Here is a 21,623-nt window from a genome sequence, read left to right as displayed (position 1 = left end):
GTCAAGTTAAAGGAGTTCATCATCACCAACCCCTTATTATATGAAGTGTTAAGGGGACTTATCTAAGAAAAAGAAGAAAATCAAAACTAGGAATGGTAAAATGACAACAAATTCACAGCTATCAACTGAACCTAAAAAACAAAAACAAAACAAAAAATGAACTAAGCAAACAATTAGAACAGGAGCAGAATCACAGAAATGGAGATCACATGGAGGATTACAGCAGGGAAAGGGAGGAGGATATGGGGGAAAAGGTACAGAGAATAAGTAGCATAGATGGTAGGTAGAAAATAGACAGGGGGAGGTTAAGAATAGTATAGGAAATGTAGAAGTCGAAGAACTTATATGTATGACCCATAGACATGAACTAAGGGGGGCAGAGCATGCAGGTGGGAGTGGGTGTACAGTGGGGAGGGGAATAAAGGGGGGAAAATGGGACAACTGTAATAGCATAATCAATAAAATATATTTTTAAAATGGGCAAAGGATTTGAATAAACATTTCTCCAAAGAAGATATACAAAAGACCAGTGAGCACCTGAAAAGATGTTCAACATTATTAGTTATTGGGGAACTGTAAATAAAACCATAATGAGACACCGCTTCACGCACACCTAGGGTGATGATATAAAAAAGACAACAAGTGTTGGTTAGGAAGTAAAGAAAATGGGACCCTTGTACATCATTGGTTGGAATGTAAAATGGTACAGTTTCCATCGAAAACAATGTGACAGTTCTCAAAACTTTAAACATATAGTTAGTATATGACTCAGCCATTCCATTCTTAGGTATATACCCAAGAAAATATTTGTTCATACAAAAGCTTAAACATGAATGTTCATAGCAGAAATATTCATAATAGCCAAAAAGTGGAAACAACTCAAATGTTCAGCAACTAATGAATGGGTAAGCAAAAAGTGGTATATCCATACAGTGAATTGTTATTCAGTCATAAGAAGGAATAACATAGATACATGCTACAACATGGATGAACCTTGAAAACATGCTAAATGAAAGAAGGTAGACACAAAAGGTCACATATTGTCTGCTTCCATTTTTATTCAATGTCCAGAATAGGCAACTACATAGAGAAAGTGGACCAGAGTTTCTAAGCATTATGTGGGTGGAGGGAAGAATGAGAATGACAGCTACAGTGAATGGAGTTTCTGGGTAATGAAAACATCATGAAAGAGATAGGGTCATGGTTATAAGACCTTGTGAATATACATACATATATATTTTAATTTTTTTTACTTATTAATTTTTTAGAAGGAGAGAAAGGGAGAGAGAAACATTAATTTGTTGTTTCACCTCCCTATGCATTCATTGTTTGGTTCCTGTATGTGCCCTGATTAGGGGTCAAGCCTTCAACCTTGGCATATTGGGATGAACTCTAACCAACTGAGACACCTGGCCAGGGCTGTGAATATATAAACACTGAATTGTACACTTTAACTTGTAAAATTTTTTATGGCATGTGAATTATATATCAATTTTAAAAATGTTAAAAAATTCATGATTGGAGGGAAGGTGAGATTTGGATAAATAGATCTGGGAGTCATTTATATAAGCAATTATTTAAGGAATGGGAATAGATACTCTTTAGGAGTGCTGCCCAATTAAATTTTTTTGCAGTGATGCAAATGTTCTACATGTGTGCTGTCTCACTGAGTGTTTAAAAATACTAAATATTCGTGTGAAACAGTCAAAAAAGCTGTGTACCAAACTCACAGTGCTTCTCTTAGCGAGCTAAAAACCAACTGGCTTTGGAGTACAGGCTCAGAGTAACTACTTAATCTCTTGACAGCTATGCTTCTTTATCTTTAAAACAGTAATAACAGATTTTATTCTGTTTTCAAAAGTTAATTAGTTACATGCAAGACCACCTGCTGGGAGGCATTCACGGTGTGTTCCACGTGAAAGCACTCCCAGGAGCACAGAAGACAGTGCAAGGGGTGCTCTCCGAAGTCGTGAAATGTGGTGGCACCGATTACAGGAAAGTGTCTCCTAGAGCCTCATCAAGTGTAAATTCCTTTCTCCTTCCCCAGAAAAAGACCCTCAAATCCCTCAGCTGCAGCACTCAGGCATTTTGAAAATGACCTTAGAACAATATAAAATTAAAGCCATCTTTGTTGTTATTAAGGCAAAGACAGAACACCCACAGCGTCCCCACGTGAACCTGTGCCTGCAGGAGGGACATCCATCAACACCCCTCCACACCCCAACATAATTTTTCCACCATCAAGTAATCACAAGACAGGAAAGAGAACGGCGTCAAAATGGCTTTGGGCTCCTGGCCTGGTTTGTGTTGGGCTTACTTTTCTTGTTTCTAGGGCTAGGCCAGGAGTAGAGCCCATAGAATCACAGGTCAGGCCCAAAGTGATGATAATGAAGTGCATGTTTTTATTGTTAGCGGTGTGGTTCATCAGAAAGCTGACTGGGCCAGCATCCATGAGAAGATCTGTCAGCTCCTGATTCCGCTGCGCACTTCCATGCCCTTCTACAACTCAGAAGAGGAGCGGCAGCACGGCCTCCAGCAGCTGCAGCGGCGGCAGGTGGGCCCTGCAGGACGGGTCCTGGGGGCGCTCATGGGTGCAGTGAAACCGCCCGGAAGGAAGGGTGCACTGGGTTGCGACCACTCATCTGTAACCTCTCTGAGTGCACAGACTTGTTTTGTGTCTTTATGTCCTCAGTGCCATTCTGTCCGTTGTTCTCCACATACTTACTGAGTATCTGCTGCATTAGTCTCCCTGGGCTGCCCTAACAAAATACCATAGACTGGGCAGCGTAAACAACAAAAGTTATCGTCTCACAGTTCTTGAAGCTAGAAGTCCAAGATCAGCCATGGGTGTTGGCAAGACTGATGTCTTCTGAGGCCTCTGTCCTTGGCTTTCAGGTGGCTGCCTTGCCACATCCTCACATGGTCTTTCCTCTCTGCACACACATCCTTGGTATCTCCTTGTGTGTCCAAATTTCTTATAAGGACACCAGTGAGACTGGGTTAGGGGCCATCTTAAAGGCCTCATTTTAACTCAATCACCTATTCAAAGGCCCTATCTCCAAGTGCAGTCACACTCTGAGATACTAGGGTTATTAGGGCTTCAACATATAAATTTTAGGAGGACAGAATTCAGCTACAATACCCATATATGGCATGTACTATGGTAACAGCCCAGGCACACAATAGGAAGTCCACAATGGTGTGTGAATATGTAAAGCAGTGAATAAATACAGGAGATTAGGAAAACTATTATGGCGTTGATAGCATCTCATTTTTTTTATGAAAATAAGCACTTTATAAGCCATACATCTCAAAATACCAGATTCATCAATTTTAGTGTTGTGACATTTTGTGAGTGGCCTTAGAATGATGCAGGGTTAAAGTTGCTTCTTATATTAGCTAAGCAGGATAACACCAGGAGGAAAATTTTCTTAAAATTAACTCAAATAGAAAGGCAGACAATTTTAGATTGTCCTGAGGCATGACAGCTTTGTTAAACTAAAATGCTACTATATATAGGAAAATGATATTCATTTAATAATTTCCTATTGAGAACATGTTTATGCCAAGTGCTGAACTAAGATGAAAATACACTTGTCCCCGGACCTTCAGGAACTCACAGTCCGGAGTCTGCCTTTTCGTATCACTTATTTTGGCTCTTGTGTCTACCTTAACACTGGCAGGCTTACTGAGTGCCCTCGACCAGTGTATGAGGTGTCGGCTGTATGTCCAGCTATATGTGTATCCACCTTTGTCTTTTACCTCTAGACTGTCTCAGATGGTCTGGTTTTCTCCTCCACAGAAGCATTTGATTGAGTTCTGCTACACCGTAGCCCAGAAATATCTCTTTGAAGGAAAACACGAAGATGCTGTGCCAGCAGCTTTGCACTCCCTTCGCTTCCGCATGAACGTGTACGGCCTGAGTTCAGTGGAGCTCGTGCCCGCCTACCTGCTGTTGGCCGAGGCTAGCCTTGGTAAGTGGAACGGCCTTGAGACCCCCTGGAGTCAAGAAGTGCCATGCTAGGTCATCTCAGCAGCCAGAGTGTAGCCTTTGCAGTGGTACCAAGACACCTTTTGCGGAAGAGCAGTGTTACTGAAAAAGTTTGGCACAAGGTGGGAAAGGAGATGCCATTGACTTTTGGTTACAGCTGACAGAAATCCACTTTAGCTGGCCTAAGCAATTTGTTAGGTTGCTGGAGTGTCCTCAGGGAATTGAAGCTTCATGAGGTACTAGAATCAGAATGTAGCAAACCAAGGCTGGTGCTCTCAGTTTCCCTTTCTGGGGCCTTGTCTCTTGCCTCTGCTTCTCCGTATCTGCTTTATTTTCTGTCTCTGCAGACCAGACTTTTCTACACTGTACCTACTGCAGAAGACACCTACCCCCAAATGTCAGGTGTAGCTGAATTTACATGTCTTCCAGGTTCAAGGTGGGTAATAGATACTAATTAGCAACCGATTTCCAGTTTTGCATTCCCAAAGAGAAAATTGTGTTGACTCAGCTTGAGGGTGATATCTGCCCTCCTTTATCTGCCTTTGTGCCAGGGTCACAGAGTTCGAACAGAAGCACAGGGACCTGCTCCTGCAGATGAGAGGCAGTTTTGAGAGTAGGGAGCGCAGATGTCCCACATGGTGGTTGCTAAAGAGAAGAATTAGCATTTTTGAGGGGAATTAATATTGGACTATCTACAATATTTTAGGCACTGTGCTGCTACTTTTTATATATTAATAGCCACTTTTTAAAATAGATGAACTTTTAAAAAAGTAAAACTGTTGGGAATACAGTCAAAAGAACTCTTTTCCCTGAGCTATCTGAGAGTGAGCTGCTCACCTAATGCCCCATGCCTTGAATATTTCAGTGTGTATTTCCTGCGAAGATATTTTCTTCATAATCGCAATCTAACCATCATCTACTGTCATCTACTAAGCAGACCCCATTTAAGTGTCTCCAACTGTTCCAATGTCACTTTTATAGGAAAAGAGTACAGTTCAGAATCATGCTTTTCATTTTATTACCACACGTCTGTAGTCTCCATTCTGGAATAGTTTCTTAATCTTCCTTTGATGTCTATGACTTTGATATTTTTAAATATCAAAGGCCAATCATTTCATAAAATGTCCCTCAATTTGTGTTTCTCTGATGTTGCCTCATGACTAAATTCAGGTGATATATCTTTGGCAGAAATATCACAGAAGTGATGGCGTGTTCTCATCCCATCCTATAAATTGACACATGTTTTTCAATTTATTCCATTACTGATGATGTTCATTTAAGTTACTTCATTAAGGTGGTATCTGTCAGGCTTCTTCTCTGTAAAGAAACTCTTTCCCTTCTTTGCAATTAATAAGTAATTTATGGAGAGGTTTTTTTTTTAAGGTTAATGAGTTCTCTTTTTTTAAGATTTTATTTATTTATTTTTAGAGAGGGAAGGGAGGGAGAAAGAGAGAGAGAAGCATTAATGTGCGGTTGCTGGGGGTTGTGGCCTGCAACCCAGGTATGTGGCCTGACTGGGAATTGAACCTGCGACACTTTGGTTCGCAGCCCGCGCTCAATCCACTGAGCTATGCCAGCCAGGGCTTGGGGAGGTATTTTGAACTATGTTAATTATCCCATTCATCATCAAACTTTCAATGTACCCATTCATTTATTTATTCACATCAGTATAGACTCTTGGTTTCTTGTTTTTTTCCTCCTCAAAGGGTTATAATCCATTACTATCATTAATTTCATGCTCCACTGTCCCTGATTTGGGAAGTAGCAGCCCATTCAAGCTGGCTTCTGTGTGTCCTTGACACCCCTCCTTTGTTCTTTAATGACTTTCCTGCTTTCTCGAATGTATCTCCTAGGAGCCTTGATTTCCTTTAGTGAAAAATGGAATTCAGAAGCTGAGAGCTGTGCAGATGTATGCATTGCTGTTGGGGTGTGGCTGCTGCCAGGCTTCCTCAGTGGACAGATTTAGGGAACATGTGTAAATGTAAAAATGTGCATGTACACACAAATTTGTGGACATATGCACACATTACATCTAAATTTATTTTTATATACCTATATATACACAAATATACAAGGTAGGTTAATAACAATAATAAATAATAATACAAGAGTAAACTCTGCATTGCACGTACTCACCATTGTAAATCTAATTTTGCCCACCCCTGTATGTGTGGCCGTGGGTCCATGCCAATATCCCAAATCAAGTCCAGTGCCAATTCGGGATTTAGTCTCATTTTCTCCCATTCCCTATTCGTTGTGCTCTCCTCTGACAGTGAGAATGCTGGCTTCCTTTTCCATTAATATATTTACATATTTAATCAGTTCTCCTTCTATGAACCCAGATCCCCTCTCCAGCCCTGTCCTTTCCCCTTCCAAGATGCCCTCCTCTCCCTCTGTGGGCTCTGGCTCACTTCCAGGCTACCCCTTCTGCATGGATCCCCTCCTCACTGGTTTGGGTTCTGACTCCCAGGCCACTTAACTGCAAGAATGTCCTCCTTATCCCACTCAGGTCTGACTCCCCATTCTGGATTGTCCTTCCCTCTTGGGAAGAGCACTGGACAAGGAAACATAGCCCAGGTTCTGTTTATTTCTGACACTGACTAGTTACGGGAGTTTGGAAGTCACCCTGGCCTGTCTCATCATCTCGCATTTGGACTGTTGCCTGCCAACTGGTTTCTGCACATGTCTGGCCTCCCTCCAATCTGGCCTCCACACAAAATGTGATCAAATCACTCCACTATAAAGATCAAACTCCTAAAGCAATCTATGAGGCCCTGCTTGGTCCAGCCTTTATGAATCCTCTCACTCGCCTCATCTTGCATTATTTTCTCTCTCCCTTTTAAATTGCACTGGCTTTCTTTTCATTCTTTATTTTTTTGATTAAAAAAATTGATTTTAGAGAAAGTGGAAGAGAGGGAGAAAGGGAGGTAGAGAAATATTCATGTGGGAGAGAAACATCAGTTGGTTGCCTTCTGTACACGCCCCCCATGGGGGACCAAACCCGCAACCCAGGCATATGCCCTGACTTGCAATCGAACCTGCAACCTTTCACTTTGTAGGACGACACCCAGCCGACTAAGCCACACAGAACAGGGCTTCTTTGGATTCTTTAGAGGCACTCTGATGCTTCCTTGTTCTGGAAGGCTGGTCTCTAGCCACTGTTTTCACTTCTCCTCTCCTCCCTTCCCCCTAACTAACTCCTGTTCATCCTTCAGGTCTCAAGTGTTGCCACCCCCTTGTCTAGAAGCCTTTCCCAAGCCCCCAGCTTGGGTCAGAAACCTCTTTCTTTTTTCTGGGTACTTCAGTAATAATTATAAACTCATTGATGAGATTATTGAGTACTGGAACTGCATCTATTCTTGCAGATCATAATGTCTTCACATAAGAACGGTACTTACTGCTGGGAAGGTACTCAAAAGCCCCTCCCACAGTACCTGATACCTAGTGGGCACTGTTGAATCTGAATCTTCTTTATGGGATTGTTTTGAGAATTAAATGAGTTGTGTGTAATGAACAAGAAAGTGCCTTGCCAGCTGGAAACTCCTGTCCAAATGGAAGGTTTTACTATAACTCTCACAGTCATTGATCTGAAACCTTGCCAAGGTTTTTGAAAGTTTAAATAAGTCACACCCCTTGTGCACATGCCTCTTTCCCATCTTAGAGATTCCTCCCCACTGGAGTGGGGAAATAACAAGTATTCAGCGTTTCTTAAAGTAAAACTTTGGAATTATAATCAACTACAAATGGTATTCTCAATAACACTTCAAAGAGGAGCCTCCTTCCTCATCTCACCCTACCGTTGTTGTGCTTTGGAACCAGGAGAGCCTGGGTTCAAATTCCAGCTCTTTGCTCTCTGGTTCGGCAATCCCGGCATCAAGCTTCTTCTTACCTTAGGGCTCTCTTGCACACTGTTCCTTCTGACTGGAACACTCTCATCTCCTTATACATGGCTGGCTTCTTTTCAGGTCATGCATCTGCTTGAACATCACCTTCTCAGAGAGCTGTCCTCTAATCATCCAATCAAAGGATTGTAGATTTCTCCCTGCTTTCTTTGATCACTGTGTTCTGTTCATTTCCTTTATAGCGCTTCATGTTTCGTTAGTTTATTGCAGACTTACTTCATTTTATTATATGAGCTCCTTGAGGTCAGAGATCATGTCTGTTTTATTCACTAATATGTACTCAATAAGTTAGATAAATATGTGGTTGAATGAATGAAGTTTCCTCTTCTGTAAGTTCCTCGTTGGATACTTATTTCCCAGGGTTGTTGGCAGACAAATCACAGATGCAGTGGCCTAGCATAGTGCATGGCCAAGAGCAGGTCCTCAGGAAATGCAGATTCCCTTTGTTCCCCAGGCATCTCACAGCCACACCTTGGAATTGTCTGTAACTGCTTTATTCCGTGTGCCTTTACTTTCATCCCCAAGTCATCCGTGATCTTCCCCCATTATGTCTCTCAGATCTGCCACCAACCCAGTGTTAGCCTATGGTCTTGCCTTTCAAATAAGTGTCACTGCTGCTTAATTGATTCTCCTTTCTCTATTCCACATAATATTAAGATTGCCCTTTAGGATAATCTAAATTCCTTTGTCAGCTTTACCTCCATACTACCTCCACCATCCCCACACCTCCCCAGGCAAGCACTGTGTATAAGAGGGCATGCCTGTACCTTCCCACTCTGCTTGAAACAGCCCATTCCTCTCACCTCACTATATCCCACTCTGTGCACTTACAGCCTCATAGTTGGGTTCCTCCCCCCCAACAAGTGTGCCTGTTCCTCTGGGACGATTCTTGTTTAGATGCTGGTTCAACTTGGCCTTGGGTATATTCCTCTTTGCGTTGCCTCCTTGAGTGAGATCTAGACAAAGAAAATTTAAAGTTACCAGTATATGGCAATGGCCTCTGTCAATTTTTTCTCTATCTAAACAATTTTAGCTAAGAGTCATTTGCTTCTTTAAATTTGAAAGAATCTCAGTCTAAAGCTTTTATTGACAAAACCCAGATGGAAGATGTGACTTGCCATGAGCCAGCTTCATGGGCCTAGGCCTCTTGCTTCTAATCTAGAATTTTCCCACTTTAGTTTCCCCTGTTAGTTTGAGCTTCAGTCAAGCAAAGTTACTTGCTGCCTCTTGTACACTGCTTCTTCTACACCTCTCCTCTTTTAAATCAAATGATTTATAGGACAAATGATTATAATTTGAATGAAATAAAGCTTACATGTGAAGTAGGCCTGGGAGGAAGAACAAAGAACAGAAGGTTGCCTTATGTGTGGTTTATATCCTCATCACTTGACCCTTTTCGGTGCCATTTCTGCTGCAGCACCCATCACATGAAATGCTTCATAGTTCTGCAGAGACTGTCAGTGGTTTTCTATTCAGTTCTCACAAGAGCCTTAGGAGGCAAGCTGGTAGGCAGGCAGCTGTTATGTATTTTTACAGCTAAACAAAAAGTCTTCAATGTCAACAGTATAAGAATATTAGATGCCCTGGCCAGGTAGCTCAGTTGGTTAGAGCATCATCCCTCTATACCAAGGTTGCTGGTTCGATCCCCAGTCAGGACACATTCAAGAATCAATCATAAATAAAGTGGAACAACAAATCAATGTCTCTCTCTCTCTTTCTCTCAAATCAATACATTTTAAAAAATCAAAATAAAGAGGACTTTCACTTAGTGACCATGTGTTGTCCATTCTAGCTCCTAAATGTCTCTTCATGTATTTTCTGTCTCCATGTGCAGTCTTAACTCAGACTCTTAACAGTGCTTGCCTGAACTATTTCAAAAGTCTTCTGGTAAGTCTTCTACTTTTCTTCCACCCCTCTGGTTCCTCCTCCACACTGGCTCCAAAAGAGCCTTCTAAATACAAATCTAATTCTCTCTTCCTTTCTGAAAACCCTCTAATTTTTATCCACATGCATCAGGCTCTTTGACACAACTTACAATGCTCTCCGGAATCTGTCCCTTGACTACTCTTTGGCCTCACTTCCTGCCACTCTGTCCCTTACACTTTTGTGTCCCAGCATCACAGACCAATACATAATTCTCCAAATATGGCAATGTATTTCATAGGTCCATGCCTTTGCATATGTGTTACCTCTACTAAGACGCTCTCTCTTCCTCATCTATCTGGAAAACGTTTATTCATTCTGAAAACAGCTCAGACTTTCACCATTGTCTTAGTTTGGCTGCCATAACAAATGCCATAGATGGGGTGGTTTAAACAGCAAACATTTCTTTCTCGCAGTTCTGGAGGCTGGGAAGTCCAAGATCAGAGTACCAGCAGGTTTGGTGTCTGGTGAGGGTGTTTCCTGGCTTCTAGACAACCAGCTTTTTGCTGTATCCTCACATAGCTGAGAAAGAGATGAACTCTCTTGTGTTTCTTTTTATAAAGGCACTAATCCTTTGTACTTCTTATAAAGGCACTAATAAGGAGTCCATTCAGATGAGCTAATTGTTTCCCAAAGGCCCTACCTCCAAATACCATGACCTTGGGGATTAGGGCTTCAACCTATGACTTTTGGGGGGGACACAACGTTCAGTCCAAAGCACAGACCATGCCTCTCCCCACTCCAGTGTTTTTGTCCATCCCGTCCATAGAATGAAACACTTCATACTCTCCACCTCTTCCAAACCTTCTGATGTTACTATTATTTCACTTACACTATTTTATATATATATTTGTTTTCATGTCACATATTCATTCATTCCCCCAACCCAACTACACATTTTTTTCAAAGGTAATGGTTTTGATTCATCTTTGAATCCCCATCATTCAACATAAGCTCTTGTACATACATATACATGTAATTCATATGCCATAAAATCCACTCTTTCAAAGTATAATTCAGCAGTTATAGTATATTCAGATGATTATGCAACAATCACTACACTGAGTTCCAGAACATTTTAGTAAATCCAAAATGGAACCCCACATCCACATTAGCGGTCACACTGCATTTTCTCATATCCACATTTTCTGGACACCACTAATCTGCCTTGTCTCCGTGGCTTGGCCTGTTCTGGACATTTCATATAAATGGAATCATACAGTATATAGCCTTTTGTGTCTGGCTTCTTTTACTTGAAATAATGTTTTCAAGGTTCACCCACGTTGTGGCCTGTCAGTACTTCATTCCTTTCCATAACTGAATAATATTCCACTCACAGATGTGGATGGACCACCTTTTGCATTCTACTCATCACTTGATGGACATTTAAATTGTTTCTATTTTGCAGGGGAGGCTATTATGATTAGCCTGCTATGAACCTTCACGAACAAGTTTTTGTGTGTCAGTACAGGTCTGAGGTACTGAGTAAATCAGTGAATGTGTGAAGGCATATTTATTTCATCATGTGTTTTCTGGCCAGGGTATGGATTATAATCTTTCCTTCTTTTGCACAGGTCTGGGCCGGATCGTCCAGGCTGAGGAATATCTATCCCAAGCCCAGTGGACAGTCCTCAAATCAACCGATTGTCCTAATGCCACCCACTCTTTACTGCATCGGAACCTGGGACTCCTCTTTATGGCTAAGGAAAACTACGAGGAAGCCCGTTATCATCTGGCCAATGATGTAAACAATCTAAATTATAGCACCTGAATATTTCTGAGACCAGCTCTGTTCAGTTTTTTTTAACTGAGCATTTCTCTATAACTTTTTGGTCTACTATGGACTGTTTGGTGGGGTATTAGCAGGGACACAATTTTAACAACCTGAGCTCAAGCCTTTCTTCTTCCTCACTGTGCAATCTTGGCCAGGTCACATAGTTTCTCCAAGCCTCCACTGCTCTGAGGATGATGAAGGGAGGCAGAACAGGGCACTGGTTGAGAGAAGGGCTTTACTTCTAGTTCTAGCTCAGTGGTTTGACCAGCCACATAGCCTCGAACAAATTATTTAACCTCTTTCAAATTATAAAATGGTCTCTGCCTCCTTGGGTCATTGCAGAGATCAATAATGGGACAATGCACAAGCAGCACTTTGGCTATTATTTTTATAAACAACATCAATGTCTCTACTTCAGGGTATGGTTATTAAATTTCAATGAGTTGGTGGCATTTGAAAGTACTTTATAAGCCATAAAACTCTGTGCAAATGTTAGATAGGATGATGAGAGTGATGATCGAGCAGTTCTTCCAAAATTTGTGAGGTTTCTTCCAAAATCAGGATTTCAGTACTGGACAACATTACCAGAGAGAACAGTTCCTGAGCCTGAAATCTGGATGAGTCTTCATGTAGGTTGCTTCTCTCTTCAGCCTTTCCACTGGGTAACCCTCCCTCTGATTGGCTGCCACTGCACAATGCCTATAAATCCAATGGAAACATTCTTTTTTATTGTTGATTGTTTTTAGAGAGAGAGGAAGAGAGAGAGGGAGAGAGAGAGAGAAACATTGACTTGTTGTTCCACTTATTGATGCATTCATTGGTTGCTTCTTGTATGTGCCCTGACTAGGGATTGAACCCATAACCTTGGTGTATCAAGACAATGCTCTAACCTACTATGCAGCTGCAGCTGGCCGGCCAAGGCTCAATGGAAACATTCTTGTGCTGATTAGCCTCCATATCCCCTCACTCCAAATGCATTCTCTGCCCTACTCTGCCCTGGGAGGCTGACTTTTATGGACTACACAACCTGGGCTCCACTGCTGTGGCTTCAGTTGTGTTTGGAGAGTGAGAGGTGTGGCGGGGGATTGGAGGTTGGGAGGAGAGACAGGTAGGGGCCCTGGTAACCCTGCTTTCTCCCCTTGCTTTTTGAGGAGTCGGGATAGTAATAATTCTTTGCTGTTGAAATCTCCAGTGCTCTTCTAGCTTTTGTTGATTCCTTAACCCTTCCACGTCTCTGTAAATAATTCTTTTCATTAAACTGTATTTAGGAAATAACTTTGAGAGTGCATAAATTTCCACCCATGAGCCTGACTAATGCACTTCTTCATCTGTGTTTCTCTGTACAGAGATGGTCTCCATCCTCTGACAAATGAAACAGAGGCCAGTTCTGTCTTGAGCTGGGTTGCACTGTTAAGAATTAGATCAAGCTCAGATTCCTCAGCCTAGTTTTTTAAAAAGCACAGCTTTATTGATACATATCATAAAATTCACCCACTTGAAGTGTATAATTCAATGACTTCTTAGTAAGCTTAACAGTTGTGCAGCCATTAGCACAATCCAGTTTTGCAGCACTTTTATCACCCTAAAGAGATCCCTTATACCCATTTTCAGGCATTTCTCTTTCCTACACCCAGCCCCAGGCAGCTACTTTCTGTTTGTCTGGATTTGTGTTCCCTGGACATCCCATGTGAATAGATTGCTATGTGGTTTTTTGCATCTGACTTCTTTCACTTAGCATAATTATTGTGAGGTTCATCCATGTTGTCATGTGTATCAATATTTCATTTCATTTATTGCTGATTAGTAGACCATCATCAGAATATACCACATTTTCTTTATCCATTCATCAGTTGAGGAACATTTGGGTTGTTTCCACTTTTTGGCTGTCATGAATAATGCTGCTAAGAATATACAAGTCTTTGTGCAGACATATGTTTTCATTTTCTTGGGCATATACCTAAGAGTGGAATTTCCAAGTCAGGCAGTAACTATGTGTTTAATTTTTTGAGCACTGCCAAACTGTTTTCCATGGAGGCCGTATCATTTCAGTTTCATACCAGCAGTGTATGAAAATGCACTGGGTTCCATTTTCTCCACATTCTTGACAATACTTGTTGAATTCTGCCTTTTTGATTAGAGCCATTCTAGTGTGTGAGCAGTGGTATCTCACTTCTTGTGCTTATTAGCCATTGCTATGTTCTTGGAGACATGTCTGTTCAGATCTTTGTCCATTTTTTTAAATTGATTTTTATTATATTTTCCATTAGCATCCTCCCCTTATATCCCAGCAGTCACCACGCTATTGTCCATGTCAATAAGTCCTTTCTCCTTTTTGTTCAATTCCCTTTACCTACTAACCACCCTGCAAAACTGTCAGCCTGCTCTCTATCCATTAGTCTGCCTCTATTTTGCTTGTTAGTTTAGTCTTTTCATTAGATCTTGCATAGGAGTGAAATAATATGGTATTTGTCTTTCTCTGACTGGCTTTGCCCATTTTTAATTGGGCTGTTTTAGAAGTTCTTTATATATTGTGGATACAAGTCTTTTTTAAAAGTCAGATGTATGATTTGCAAAGAGAACTCAAGCACTCTCCTTCTTCCTTCTGTTCTAGATTTATTTTGCCAGTTGTGCATTTGGAACAGAGAACATCAGGACCTCAGGAGGCTACTTTCACCTGGCTAACATCTTCTTTGGCCTTAATAAGATGGACCTGGCAGATACGCTGTACACCAAGGTGAGCTGGGGAAGACAGGAGCTGAGCCTTGACGCTTTGGCCTTGTATCTTACAGCTGGTGACAGATCATTCATGAAAAATTTGAAGCACAGAGATATAAAGTGACTTGCCCAAGTTCCCATACCCTGATATATGATATATTCCAATTTTCTTTCTAATTGTTTCTCCACTTCCAAAAGAGACCAATCCTTAGAATCCATAGGACTATTAGCAAATAATAAGTGATGGATAAATAAGAACTCCAAATAGAATGCCATATGCTCTGTTGTACTCACAGGACTAAGATAATGTGGGCATAGTGAGGAATGTGGTAGAGAAGGAGATGAGGTTTTTAAGGGATAATTATTGCCAACAGGTCATATGAAGGGATCAAAAAATATGAATGCCCCTTGAAATTTCCCCCTGTACATATGAAAGATTTTAAACTGTTTCTAATGTATTAAAAAATTGGTTATGTTCATAGAGTGACACCTCACTCAGTGAGAAACCATTGCTGTGTGTGATACAGGCTCTCGTGCTGCGACCGTTTATTCATAGTTTGGGCCCACTTGTGAGGAGGAGGCATTGCGCTGCAGCTGGAACAGAATGAGCCTCAGGGTCAGACGGACCTGAATTTAATGCCTGGCCGTGCCACACAACAGCTCTTACCAAAAGTCAAGTGTGATCTTAATGACTCGGAGCCTCTGTGTATTTCTCTGTAAAATGGGAATAATAAGACTGTACCTCAGTTGCGCATTGTGAGGATGTAAAGATTTAGTGATATGTTCTCGGCAGATGGTAGCCACTGCTATTAGACCCCAGCAGGGCTGTCCGCAGATCAGTCACGTGCCCTTTGCAGCCCAGCACTTGTCACACTCGCATTGGTCAGGCCTGTGTGGGCTCCCGGGTTTTCCCCTGCTGCCCTCCCAGCAGGTGGTCCACTGGCTAAGACCTGGCCTGCGTATCTGATTGCATCTTCTTTCCCAACAGGTGTCTGAGATCTGGAATAAATATCTGAACAATCACTATCAAGCCCTCTTACGGGCTCGCATCCAACAATTAGATTTGCTGGGCAAACGATTTGAGACTGACACTGGCTTGGGTAAGTGGCAGTTCTCCCTATGACGCAGAGCAGTGACTTCCTGCCAGTCTCTGGGCCTTGTCCTGAGGGGGAGAGCTGCTGTGTCTGCCATGGATCACATGCCTTCTCTCCCATCTGGCTTGTGGGGAAACTGAGATGGGGAAACTGAGATGGGGAATCAAAGGGATTTTACCAGAAGTCAGACTCCTAACATCACAAACAGCCTTTCAGCGGACAGATTTGGAGGACAAAAGACCCTGCCAGAGTCCACTGTGACTTCTGTAGAGTATCTGTGTCTTATGTGTTATCCCTACAAGGCACATAAGCCTAGGCAGACTCAACACAGAAGTCACATTACTCATTTGTCGTGATGCCCTATCCCCTTCCTTTACTGGACAGCAAGCTTCTCAGTGGCAGCAGTGAGTCTGAATCGTCTCACCATCCCCAGGCTCAGCACAAGGCTAAGTGTGGAATAGCACTGTACAATATCATTACCCCTGAGATAATAAAGAGACAGAGGATCTAGTGTGTGCTAAAAAGACATAGAATGTAGTTGGTGAGACAGCCTATTTGAAATACCGAAAGGAAATTTCTGAGTACAAATTATATTGTAAGTCTAGCTGTAGAACAAAGAAGTGATAATGGTATTGAAGAGGGAAGACTTCTTCTGGAAGAGGTATTTAAGTTAAAGTTTAAAAAATTAGTAACTTTATTGAGCTTTCTCTTATGATAAAAGTGTTCATCTGAAAGCAGAAAACTTGGAAATCAAAGATATCCAAAGGTAGCCAACCTTAACATTATGGTATACACCCTTTCTGTCTTTTTCTCTAAGCTTAACACAGGAAGTCCTCACTTAGTGTCCTTGATAGGTTCTTAGAAACTGTGACATTAGCAAAATAATGTTTAACGAAACCAGTTTTACCATAGGCTAATTGATAGGAATAAGAGTTAAATCCCTACAGCATATTTCTGGTAACAAAAACATCACCAGACGCCTAAATAAAGACCCAAAACACTTCCAATATTTTTTAAAATTTATTTTCTTGATGATGCTATTGCAGTTGTCCCAATTTTTCCTCCTTTGCCCCTCTCCGCCTGCCACTCCTATTCCCTCCAGCAGTCCCTCTGCCTTAGTTCATGTCCTTGGGTCATGCATATAAATTATTTGGCTTCTCCATTTCCCATACTATTCATAACATCCCCCTGTCTATTTTGTACCTACCAATTATGCTTCTTTTTAAAAAAAGTATACTTCTTAATCCCTACACCTTTCCCCACCTTCACCCTCCCAGTTGATAACCCTTCATATCTATTATCCTGTCCCTGTTCTGCTTGTTTGTTTAGTTTGTTTTTTTTAGATTCAGTTGTTGATAGTTGTGAATTTGTTGCCATTTTAATGTTCATGGTTTTGATATTCTTATTTTCTTAAATAAGTGCCTTTAACATTTCATGTAGTAATGGCTTAGTGATGATGAACTCCTTTAGCTTTACCTTATATGGGAAGCACTTTATCTGCCCTTCCATTCTAAGTGGTAGCTTTGCTGGATAGATTAATTTAGGTTGTAGGTCCTCACTTTTCATCACTTTGAATACTTTTTGAAGTCCCTTCTAGCCTACAAAGTTTCTTTTGAGAAATCAGCTGACAATCTTATGGGAACTCCTTTGTAAGTAACTCTCTGCTTTTCTCTTGCTGCTTTTAAGATTCTCTCTTTGTCTTTAACCTTTGGAATTTTAATTATGATGTGTCTTGGTGTGGCCCTCTTTGGGTGCAACTTGTTTGGGACTCTCTGTGCTTCCTGGACTAGTATGTCTGTCTCCTTCACTAAATTAAGGAAGTTTTCTTTCATTATTTTTTCAAACAAGTTTTTGATTTCTTGCTCTTCCTCTTTTCCTTCTGGTATCCCTATGATTCAGATGTTGTTACATTTGGAGATGTACCAGCGGCACCTTATACTGTCCTTGTTTTTTTATTCTTTTTTCTTCTTGCTGTTCTGGTTGGATGCTTAGTTCTTCCTTATGTTCCAAATCGTTGATTTGATTCTTGACTTCACTCCCTCCATTGTTGGTTCCATGTAGATTTTTTTTTATTTCACTTAGTGTATCCTTCTCTTCTTCCTGGGCCTTTTTTATTTTCTTGCTGTACTCAATGAGTTATCTGAGTACCCTGATCACCAGTGCTTGGAACTCTGCATCTGATAGGTTGGTTATCTCTGTTTCACTTAGTACTTTTGCTGGGGTTTTGATCTGTTGTTTTCCTTTGGGCCATATTTCTTTGTCTGCTCAATTTGGCAGCCTATGTGTTTGTTTCTGTGCATTAAGTAGAGCCACTTTGACTCCCTGCCTTAGTAGTGTGGCCTGCCTGGATGAATGTGGCTTCTTTAAATCCTTGGTTGTCAGACTTCCATACAGCTCTATATTCTGATGGTTCTGGATATTTTTTATTTTGAGGTCTAGTTGTAATTCTTTCTGTGATTGTGCAAGGAGGTGAAGCTTGTTTAACTACACCTCCATCTTGACCAGAAGTCCCAACACTTCTAATATTAAATGTTAAAATAAGTGAGCTCTACCTATACAATAGATAAGTAAAAACAAGTAATATAATTCTATTCCAATCCACTTGTTCCAGTTCAAGGTCATGGGTGACTGGAGTTTATTCTGGCAGCTCAGAGCACAAGGTGTACACCCACACTGGACAGGACTCCTTTCATTGCAGGGCCACTTACACACACATCCACACTCACTCACACTTGGACAACTTAGACACACCAGTCACCTAATGTGCACACCTTTGGGATGTGGGAGGAAGACTGAGGACTGGGAGAAAACCCACACAGATATGAGCCAACTCCACACAGAGAGTGGCTCCAGCTGGGAATCATTTTTCCCTCGTCAATGTTATAATGAAATGATGTTGAACAATACTGTGTTATTTGGGACTTGCTGTACTTAAAACTTGCTTTTAAGTATCTGGCCCATTATAACTCATAGTAGTCAGTAAATGGTGACTAAAGTCAATCCAAAAACTGCTGGGGGAAATTATAAGTAGAAAGCCTGTTCCTTCAACATCTTTGGATTGGGGGCAGAAGAATTAAGATGCTGCAGCTGCAAGAAATCCTGTTCCCCCCTTCTGCCACAGAGTGGAAGCTGAGCTGGGCCCAAGGAAGCCCACTGTGACAAATCCCCTGAGAGATCGAATTCAGGACTCAGAAAGAGAGAAATCTTAGCAACGTTGGGGCTGAGCATTTTTTTAGGTTACTCTGATAATGACAGGCTAGACAAAGCTAGGGAGCTGCCTGAAACCGTGTGGCTTCCCGTTCCGTGTGTAGCAGGAGTTGTCCTGGTGAAGACCTTGCTGTGGTCTGTGCTGCCTCCCGAAATGTCCCTGGGAGGAGGCTTCAGGAGGCCAGCCACTCTCACAGCCACTGCTCATCCACCAGGGGCGACTCAGCTGCCCCCTCAGGACCTGTTTCTCCTTTCCTTCCTTTCCATTGCAGATGAAGCACAGGAAGCAGAAGCCATTCAGATCCTCACTTCAATCTTAAACATTCGAGAGTCTACATCTGACAAAGCTCCGCAAAAAACTGTCTTTGTTCTGAAAATCCTGGTCATGCTTTACTACTTAATGATGAATTCCTCAAAGGCAAGTTTCCCTAGAGAAGCAGTCCATCTAAAATGGAGCTAGAAATTCCTCTAGTTGAAGCCAGCTGTATACTGCCTGACTGCACTAGCTTTTGCCCGAAGAGTAAGCCCTCATTCCAGAAAGTTCACATGCTGGTGACATGTTTCACTGGTTGAGTCCAGGCTGCATAATGGGAACTGGATCATCTTCTTCCCTTAGGGAGGGCCTTCCCAGGGTTGCATAGGTGAACGGGAGCTGGGGCAGTGCTAGGAAGCCTGCAGGGCAGGAGGGCTCTAGGGAGTCCTTGCAGAAATGGAGCAGTGGCTTTAACTACACTCATTAGTGAGTTCCCCCAGAATGGCAATTTACTTGTGGCACCTGTTGTTTCTTTTCCTGCCAATGTCGGTTCAAAAGGCCCTAATTAAGATCCTACAAAATCTCACTTTGCTAAGAAGGTGTACTTAGTTCGTTATGCCAGGTGCTTTTCATGGTGCCCCCTGCCCCACCCCGCACACGTGTGGCTAGCTGTACAGACCCCGTGTGTGTTCCCAGCTTCCAACAAGAGCTTGGCAGCTGGTGTGAGAAGCTGATGGGTCCTTTCCCTTGTTTCTGGGATTGAGCACAGGTGGGGCTTCCCAGCATAATGCTTCCCTGTAACAACTTCCTTTTCTCACTGCAATTCTATTCTAGGCACAAGAATATGCCATGAGAGCCTTCAATCTAGTTCAAGAAAAACAGCTCAGTGTCCAGGAACAAAACGCCATCCAAGAATTACTAAATCTCATCTCAGCTCAAGAAGCTCAGCCCATGACTTAGTGGCCAATGGGTTCTGCATCAGAGTCCACTCAAGAGACTATCGCACATCTAATATATTCCAGCCTCGCACAACTGCTTTGTTGGTCCACAGACTGCTGAAGTTCCACCTTCTTCCCCTGTGACTTCACACAAAGTGCATTTTTATTCTTGCATAGCATGTGTGAAGGGATATAGAGCTTTAGACATAGAAATCAGTAAAACCTGTTTATCATGACCTTTGCACTTGGTTTATCATGACTTTGTACAACTTTGAGTAATGTGCTGTCAGCTCACTAACAAGGTATTTGTAATTAAACTGCAAATAGTTTATCATATTTCCCAGAAGTCTCCCAGTGATGCATGTTCCATAGATCTTTGCAAAAAAAAAAAGGGATAGGGAATAAGCTATACCAGAGGAAATTTCCCTATTCTACTAGAATTAAATTAATCCAAGGTAGTTTGTGATTAAAATGTCCCTTATAATTCCTAGAGCAATCACTAAGAAACTTACTCTAAAAATAGTTTAAAATCAACAAAGGAATTAAAATATACTAGAAAAGATCCACTTAATGCAAAAGAAGGCAATGAAGGAGAAATAGAAGGTCAAAAAGGACAGGAGATATATTGAAAATAAATAATAAAATGCAGACTTCAACCATAGGTCTTGGCCATAGAAGGTGCTGGGCCTTGCAATGAGCCGCAGTTCAGACAGGCTGAGATACCATTCCAGGCTGGTGTCTTTCTCTCCCTAGACAATGATTTGAAGCAGACAAGAACCATCTATACTGTCTAGAGGAGCACTCTGGAAGGCCCCCTGTGATGCAGAGGACAGAGTGCAGGCCTTGGAGTCAGATGTGCCTGGGTTCAAATCCCAAGTGTCTTAGCTTTGTGACCTTGATCTCCCCATAACCTCATTCATTATTGTTGTAAAATGGCCTAGATGTGGCCATGGCCATATCAGCTTGTCCCCAGATGGCCATGGTCACTTAGCGTATCTTTTTTTTTTAGCTCCAGATTTGTCAAGCAGCCTGCCCGTTAGCACACCTGGGTAGGTTTTTACCCAAGAAGAAGATATAGGAGTCAAGAACATGTTGGAGAGTTTGGTTCCTCCCTGTAAATTAATTCACTCAGATACATAATGAAAATAGGTCAGATAGACCACCCCATCCCGTAAGGTCTGCGTAAACTCTGCCGGGAACCCCTTCCATAGCTTTGGGCATTCTCGTGCTTCTCTAGGATGCATGTGAAGTCCCAGGGCCTGACTCTTCTGCCAGCCATCTCTCAGTCCAGTCTGCAGCTTCGGTTGCATTCTCACTCTCCACGGCTCATCCTGTAGTTGTTTTTTCGTCTCTTTAGGGCCACAGCCCTTTCCTTCTTCTTGATTCTCACCCTGCAACCTCGAATATGAGTTAGCTCTTTCAAGTAGATGTTTAGTAAAGATTTGTGTGGGGGGCGTGTGGAGGAGGATTGACAACTCTTAGCAGATAATTTAAAAGAAAATACCATAACTTCCTTATTCTATAGAAGTCCTTTAAAGTGCATTTCATTAAACTCCAGTTCTTTCCTTTACCATATTCATTGTCCCTTTCTCTCCCCCCATTATCTATTCTGTCACCCCCTGAATTCTTGCTCATAAATTCTTCCCCACTAAGTAAATTTATAAAATTATTGTTTATATTATTCATATTGACTGATTTTCCTCTTCATCGTGTCGTAGTAATTTAATTTTCAATCACTCTGCTAACACTTGCATATAGACTCCAAATTCCCCCCCAAATGCTGCTTTACTTCATCCCACATATTTTAAACTGCAGCATTTTTATTG

General features: G+C 41.8%; 1 protein-coding gene across 1 annotated transcript in view; it reads left to right on the top strand.

The window, feature by feature from the left end:
• Positions 1 to 19,827, top strand: part of ZMYND12 (zinc finger MYND-type containing 12) — a 28,863-nt gene extending 9,036 nt beyond the window's left edge. Inside the window, exons 2-8 of the mRNA XM_045859474.1 lie at positions 2,413 to 2,554; positions 3,803 to 3,974; positions 11,391 to 11,560; positions 14,202 to 14,324; positions 15,294 to 15,405; positions 18,879 to 19,024; positions 19,694 to 19,827. Coding sequence (XP_045715430.1) covers positions 2,413 to 2,554; positions 3,803 to 3,974; positions 11,391 to 11,560; positions 14,202 to 14,324; positions 15,294 to 15,405; positions 18,879 to 19,024; positions 19,694 to 19,819 — 991 coding nt within the window. The 3' untranslated portion in view covers positions 19,820 to 19,827. The remainder of the gene's footprint in view (positions 1 to 2,412; positions 2,555 to 3,802; positions 3,975 to 11,390; positions 11,561 to 14,201; positions 14,325 to 15,293; positions 15,406 to 18,878; positions 19,025 to 19,693) is intronic.
• The last annotated feature ends 1,796 nt before the right edge of the window (positions 19,828 to 21,623 follow it).

The sequence above is a fragment of the Phyllostomus hastatus genome, unplaced genomic scaffold, assembly GCF_019186645.2.
Source record: "Phyllostomus hastatus isolate PE091 unplaced genomic scaffold, TTU_PhHast_1.1 phas_scaffold_182, whole genome shotgun sequence".
Lineage (NCBI taxonomy): Eukaryota > Metazoa > Chordata > Mammalia > Chiroptera > Phyllostomidae > Phyllostomus > Phyllostomus hastatus.
The sequence above is the reverse complement of the archived record's forward strand: the minus strand, read 5'-3'. Positions and strand labels throughout refer to the sequence as shown.